Source organism: Nuphar pumila, chromosome 6 (genome assembly GCF_984573655.1).
Source record: "Nuphar pumila chromosome 6, dmNupPumi1.hap1.1, whole genome shotgun sequence".
Lineage (NCBI taxonomy): Eukaryota > Viridiplantae > Streptophyta > Magnoliopsida > Nymphaeales > Nymphaeaceae > Nuphar > Nuphar pumila.
In genome coordinates this window covers 19331931-19339885 of record NC_143254.1, presented here as the reverse complement: position 1 = coordinate 19339885, position 7955 = coordinate 19331931, and the positions used below count along the sequence as shown (strand labels likewise).

The 7955-nt window shown below is 37.0% G+C and overlaps 1 protein-coding gene across 1 annotated transcript; it reads right to left on the bottom strand.

The window, feature by feature from the left end:
- Positions 1 to 3234: 3234 nt before the first annotated feature.
- On the bottom strand, positions 3235 to 4546 carry LOC149834207 (small ribosomal subunit protein cS23y-like). Its single transcript, XM_090011277.1, has 2 exons — positions 4154 to 4546; positions 3235 to 3812 (listed from the first exon to the last, which is right to left on the bottom strand). The coding sequence occupies exons 1-2, from the start codon at positions 4457 to 4459 to the stop codon at positions 3516 to 3518; spliced, it is 603 nt and encodes a 200-aa protein (XP_089867403.1). The 5' UTR covers positions 4460 to 4546; the 3' UTR covers positions 3235 to 3515.
- Positions 4547 to 7955: the final 3409 nt, after the last annotated feature.

Sequence of the window (7955 nt, the reverse complement as noted above, 5' to 3'; positions counted from 1 at the left end):
ACATAAATGTATGGTAATACTTATTTTTTGCCGTCTTCACGAAACGCACAAAAATAAGTTTTGTGAACCGCTTTATGATTGTAATTTTGCAATTACCTTAGTAAAATTGCATAATAACAAGGTTTCTACCACTTCAGATACAAACTTGACCTTTTCTTTTCTTTTTTGATATTTACAAAGAAACCAGAGACCTAGCCGCTCTGGCTTTGCCTGCCATACGGTCGCTGTCCTCGCAGTGTAAAACTCAATGGGCTTACCCCTTGCCCCCGAGGGGGAGTCGCCACACTTTGGCTTGTGCAAGGGGTGATGCCCATGGGATTTGACCCTAGATCAACTGCTTAGCGGTAGGTTCCATCCTACTACACCAAAAACAGCACTTTTAACTTTCACACCCGAATTAAAGTTTACACATAAAAAATGATATGGATTCAATCTTTGGAAGCTTCCATTAATACAGGCCTCTAAGGGAGCCAGATGGTAGTAGCTGACTTAATGATAAGATAGAGACTATTAACTTGCCACTAGTCACTCTTTTAACTTGTCATTGAATATTTCCTTGCCATTTATTGTCATAATAAACCCTAATAACACTAGAAAAGCTTAATCAATCTCTTTATCCTTATGCCCAACCTAAGTAGAATTAATCAATAAATGAAACCGGGACAGTTGTAACCAATCAGTATCAATCAAGAAGGATATGACAAATCACAAACGTTTTCCCAGAAACCTTGGCCCAATCATATTCAAGTAGCTACATCACCCATAGGTCAAACCCCATTCAAAAGATCCAACTCAAATACGTCATAAATAGGGGTTACCCTTCATTTCTGGATCATACAGTCTACCCACAAGGTCCACTATCCTCTAACCCACCTATCTTGTTAAATGAGTTCTAACATCAACCTTATACACCATCCTCCTTGCTCTTCTTAGGCTAAATGAGATTGATCTTGTCACGCCCATATCATCCCAAATCCTTGTCTACTGAATTGAAACTTCAATAAAAAATTTCAAAGCAGTATTTTTCTTTTTCTTTTTTGTATTTTGATATTGGGGAGAAACCACCATTTTTCTTTTAAGATGCATTCTTCAGTATCAGTACCCTTCAGGAAACTCTTTAAGTGGAAGTCTAAACATTCAAGTGGCAGCAAATTGCCTACTGTTATCATTATGATAACCAAATGGAAAAAGATGCACATGCTCACCCAAAGAATCACCATGTGCAAGTTCCCATATGTCAGAAATCTAATTGGTAACCACTGAGAAACCAAGCTAACTGAGATGATAACTCTGTTTGATCATGTTAGGCATGAAAGCTAACTTATCAGCTTGTCATGCTATTTGTTTCCCTTTTTGTCATTACTTTAGGTTTTTTAATTTAGGAAACTGTTCAAAAAGGCACCTAAACTATGTCACACAGACACTCTATTTTGCCCTCCGTACCCGTGTGGACACACGTCGACACCTGGACCCACCATTCTCCATACATACAAGTGTGTATTCAATTTATAATTTATAATTTATAATTTATAATTTATAATTTATAATTTATAATTATATTTTCAGTATAAAACATATTTTAGATATAGCATATATATTTAGATTATATTCAGTTTATTTTTAATATATTTTGTATTTATGTGATATTTAATATATATATATATACAGCCATGTCCCCGTACCTGCAATTTTTGAAATTACCATGTCGTACCCTCTATACCCTTACCCATGTGACATAGCACCTAAGTTTCTGCTAACCTTTAAAAGTGCACCGAACCTTTTTCATAATTCTTGAAATGAACCTAAATATTTTCATGGTTAACCAAAAGAAACATAGGTCTTTACAGTCAAGTGCATATCACAGTTATAATTTTACCCTAATTTTATCATATATACAAAATTGAAGGTTTGATTATCCAAAGAATGTAGCATATTTTATGATGACTACATTGTTTTCTATTTTCAATCAAGTATAATCTTCTATTCTTATCAAAGAATATTTTAACAACATGATAATTCACACATATCAACTATGTAAATATCAAGTGCCCCATCTCAAAAAAAAAAAGCAAAAAAAAACAAGAATGCCTTCTGGTAAATGTGTTTTAATGTCACAGATCTAAAATATGTGCACTGAATCTGTATGCGCCTATGTAGTAGTCACAATCAAGAATGATGGATTAGTGATTTACACAAATGCTTAGATAAGTCTTTTCTCTAAAGGTTTGTGGCGATTGAAACCATCAATTTCGTATTCCTAAGGGGTTTGTAATCAAGCTTGAACAATTATTTAGGATGCGCTTTTCTCTTTGCTCGTGGAAGGCTGTCATTAGGTCTAGGCGTGTATGCAGTATTAAAAACAGGCAAATAGATAGAGTGCTATATTTTCTGAACTAAAGAAATAACTTATATCTGGATAATTAAAGAAAAGTGATAAGAACATTATTTGTTAACATCAATTACATAGATTAGGCAAGCCTAGACGTGAATATTCAATAGATATATTGAAATTTGAAAGAAAAGATTCAATTTTTAGTCATATGATTTTGTTGATACTCCATGTAGTAGGGATGAGACTTGATGATGATTTTGTTGATACGTCGTTGTTTATCATGCCAGTGGCTTAACTGTAGTTCCATTGCAGTTCTGTCAATACAACATGTTAGTAAATTTACTTTTATATGTGCTGCTTCTTTGAATCTAGTGCACAACTTTTAGGTTGTTTACCCTAATCTGCTAGTACTGTATCACATTTTGCCTTTCAAACATAGAAACACATACAAGCACACACACACACAGGAATGGATGACTTTACATGCAAACATGCCTACAACAATAGAAGCATATAACCGAAAAATGTATCATTATGGAAGAAGAGTTTCCTTTGATATTCTAAAATTAATAAAAAAAACAAACGCGATTACATTCATAGTATAGTATTTGCAGGACTCAGCTTCAATCTCAGCACCCTAAGGCCTGAGGCTCACACAAAATGCCTTATAACAAATGTTGCAGGTGATGCTCCACAAATAATGCTTGACCAATCAAAATGAATGCTTGGAAGTGCATTCATTGAAAATATCCCATTCATCCTGCTTTAAATTAGGAGCATTTGGCAGGATAATTGTATACTTTCAAATTCATTGTTATATTAAGGGAATCATCTTCTCATGTCCGCAACGTGATGTTGCTATTTGTGGAACTTGATGTACATTGAGTTTGCAGGACCCAATATTAATCAGCCAAACATGTCAATTGTTTCCGTGGCAATGGAGTCTCAACATATAAAGCACATTACAAGGTAAAGATACAAACCATGGAGGATCAAACATTGAACAGAAAGTAAAACCTGTCAAAACTAACTTCAAAGAACAAAACACTTGAAATGCTGCGAAGCTCTTGGATCTAATCTCTAGCAACATAAGTTTCCATTTGAACAAGCATTCAGAATTACATTCTAGATGGATTTAAGGAAAAATGATTTGCAGCTGACCATCATAAGAACTCTGAACTAGCTATTGCAAATTGCCACCACTCTGCTGCCATAGATTGATGATATCGGTTGCCTGATTAAGAAGAATAATTATTCTCTTCTGAGAAATCCATGGCTTGCTTTCCAGCTTAGCCTTGAGTTCCTCCCACGCGTCCTTTCTAGGCCAAAAGTAATAAGGGCTAAGTGGTATTGTTCCATGGCCAGGTATGACCTGATCCAGAGCAAGTCCAATGTTCTTCTCAAGCCAAATGAACTTCAGAACAAGCCTTGGCTTCTTAAGCGGGTTGACAACAACCTTGAGCTTCTGCAATCCCCAAAACTTCATTTTTCACGATACGAGACAGCAAATTACATGGATTCGAGAAAATAAGCTTCTTGGTGACATCAATATTCCATCAACACCAAGAAACGGATAAACGAAATAACGCATCGAACTTTCTTTTCAGTTCAAACCCACTGATTAACTCGCAACCACATAACGTTAAACGTAGAAAATAAATTAAATTAGTAGGTAGAGGGCAAAAAATTAAGAGAAAAAGAAAAAGATGGTGTATTTGTTTCCTTCAAGAAAGAGGCAAAATACTACTGAAACCACGAACCTCATATCCCAAACTAAACTGCTCAAAATCAACTGCATTCTAGAGAGAGAGAGAGAGGAACCTCTTTTTTATCTTGGGGCTCAGGGTCAGGCGTGGAAGGAGGAGGGTCATCATCGAGTTGGGCTGCTTCTGCTGCTGCCGTGTAGATTTCCCATTTGTGGGGAGCCTTCCTTTTGTTGTCGAAGACAAGAGAGGAACCCACAGAGCAGCTTGCGATTCCGTGGCTTTTGGGTAGACGGGTGGCGCTCATGGACAACATGGAGGGCATGGAAGGAGAGGAGAGCCTTTGAGGAGGAAGGGATTGAACGAGAGGCAGGGGACCTCCATTCCCTCTGCAACCTGGAACAACTGCGAACGATGACAGCATGGTGGTCTCAGAAACCCTCCCCGGATTCCCTACTGCTGTTTCGCCTTCCTTGTTTCCCAATACAAATATAACACAAGCGTTCCTCTCTGTGACAATGGATAAGGCGCCTCTCTCTCTCTCTCTCTCTCTCTCTCCCTCAATGAGTCGGGTTTGATCCGAACCTAACCCACACTAAAAGGAGGCTAAGGATCCAATTAATATATGGAACTGGGTATGATTTGCGAAATTTCACACCAGACCCAAGTTTGACCTAAGTTCCGATTAAGATCCAAGATTTGTCAATGTAGAAAAGTAAATAAAATATTATTTTCACCAAGTCTCATGTAATCCTTATAGGACTTGTATGTTTTTTCTTATTGTATCAACACCTCAAAGTCAGATCCAGATTTTGACATACTTGAGTGTAAACCAGATCCGACCCATTGACACCCTACGTACGGAATACACGGAACAGAATTGGATTCGGTTGGATATCAAATAAAATCCAATCCATTGGTATCCCTAACCCTAATCCCGTGCTTAAGAGACATGTCTAGTTTTTTTTTTTTTCCTTAAGCTGGGGAATTAATGGATTGAACTAAAGACCCTTTGAATAAGGTAGTGCCCTCTAATCAACCAGAATGTCTGAAAAGGTAAACAATCGTTAAACAACGAACATATGGTTAAAAAAAAAATACAAAAATACGATTAACTTTTGACCTATCTACAAAAGCACGGCTAACTTTTCAAAATTTATAAATATCCACCTGAGGTAAACTAATTCCGAAGAACACACCACCATGGCTCAGTTACTTTTGCTGTGGTTAAACCGTGGCTTGGCATTGTAAAATTACTCAAATGCTCCTCAATGTCTCTGTTATGCATTTTCATGACCACTATCCCGATTGCAACAGAATATACCACGAAAGACTGAGTTTCACTAAGGCATTTAGTTGAATATTTCAATCATTTAAGCCCTAGCAAACAGGCCATTTCTAGGGATGGCAGTGGACCGGGGCAGGGACAAGGTCTTCACCCCTGCTCCATCTCAAAATCCTGTCCTCCATCCCCACCTTCATTCCTGCACAAGTTTTGATTTTAACCTTCATCCCCCTTTCATATCCAGCATTCTCAGTCCAAATGGGGCAAGGCGGTGTGGGACCCGTTTTCCCTTAGTCCATTGCCATCCCTAAAGAAAGATTGGAGACAGAGCAGGGATTGAGATCGGGGAAGCGTAAGTTCATCCCTGCACAGGTTTTGATTTTAACCTTCATTCTTGCCTTCATCCCTGCACGGGTTTTGATTTTAACCTTCATTCCCGCCTCCATCTCCGTTTCATGTCCTCCATCCCCGATCCAAACGGGGCGGGACCTCATTTTCTCTTAGTCCACTGCCATCGCTAACCATTTCAGATACATCCCCATACAATCAGATTGCCGAAAAATGGTAGCCATCACCTGTGCTTGCGCAAAACCTGTGATAAAATATCCCCGTCCCTATATGCATCCACCTGACTTGGCTCTTACAACAGTCCCATAGATGGTATACTACGAAGCTTTCAGCAAATTCTAAATCTAAGGTCTGGATATTAAAAATGATGGGAAATTTTCTTTTGAGGGCTAATCTTTAACCTTGATTTCAAAAAAAGTACTACACTTTCTGAATTTCCTGACATGGGCCCATGGTTTGTCACAAACTGCCAAAGAGAAACCCCACCTTTATTATTGTCTATTAAGTGAGGTCTAATCACGAGTCAAATTACAATAACACCCTTCACAATCGAATTTAACTCCTTTCTTATGAGGATAAATGAGTTTTTAAATTCTAAAGGACAGTATAAGAAAACCCCAAAAAAGTCACGCTTGTCGAGATGATGAATGTCAACCTCAGGTCAGCTATGTCACAATAATTTGTGGACTCGTGGAAGCAAGATTCGGGTTAGACTCAAAGGTTCAAAAAAATGAGACAGTAAGACGCGGAATTTGTTTTATTTTTTAATCAATAAAAATTTTCAATATTTTGATATAAAATTACTCTTTATTGAAATAAAATTTAAAATAATAAAAAATATCATAATAAGAACTTTAGTAAATGGCGTGCCCCCGTGACATTGCAGGTCAGTATTTGATGGTTTCCAGTAAAACTTGAGCCACACAAAAATTACAGATAAGGGAGGCCCAATTTTGAAATTAGTGGCAAAAAGTTAGCCGCTAAATAGAATTTTCCAAAATAAACTTTAGCATCCAAAAAGTTTACATAAATTAAATAAAAAAATCGCCTCCAATAGACACATAACAATGAATATGAGATAGCCTTCAACAGCAAACATGAAAAAGCCAAAAGAGTTACAAGATGGATTAGAATTAAAGATTGCAAATTTACTTGATGTCACGAGACAAAATTCTTATGAACAACAGATGGAGACAAAATTCTTATGAGATGACGGACGGTCAACTGCATCTGGATGAGCATCTCCGACAGGGTCTATCAGAAAAAAGTCTCCACTGTCTGTACCCTTTGAAACTGTTTTTAAACAGCTTCTGAATCACTCTACATTGCAGACTCTGAAAGATGTAGTCATCAACCCTATTTTCTCTTTGCTATTCTTCTTCAGAGGCTTCTCTCAACCACTGCAAGACATACAACCAACGTGCTTTTCAGACAAGACCAAGTGGTAGATGACTTTAGTTAACGAATCATAAAATAATATCAGGGACCATTTAGCGGTCAACAAGAGGGTTCATTTTTAAATAGGTAAAAGATAGGAACAGAGACTTGCTGATGCACATGGGAGCTGATGCAAAAAATGAACAGTATTAGGTGCGGTCGTTTGGTTGGAGGGAATGAAAACCCTGAGAAGAGAGATGACAAAGATGTCCTACATCGTTGCCAACTACAACCACTAGAGGTTGTAGCTGGATTTGGGAGATGGGGGGTAGTTGGGACAAACAATATATATATATATATATATATATATATATATATATATATATATATATATATATATATATATATATATATATATATATATATATATAATGGGGTTGGATGTGCCTTAGACCCGTACATTAGACCTTATGATACAATACATTGTGATACACCCGTACATTAGACCTTATGATACAATACATTGTGATACACCCGTACCTTAGACCTTTCTAATATGCCCTTTACAACATTGGTATGAAATGGCATGGATGAGCTCATGTCTAGAACGATGTTTAAGCAATTTGGGCATGAAACTTGATGGAATATCTCAATCATTTTGGCAATTGTGAAAAGGACTTGGCTTTGTCACAAGGTTAAACTGGCTCAAACTTCATTTTCTAAAGCCCAATGCACCTTGATAGTCCTTCCAACCATAGTCACAAATATCGGTATTCATTATATCTCGGCGAGGCTATTTCTCGCGATATTATAGGTTTGGTGATAAATCTCGGGAAAATCTCAGGGATTAAAAAAATAAAAATATATAAAAATAAGAAAAATAAGAAAAAAACTATCATGTTTAGATAAT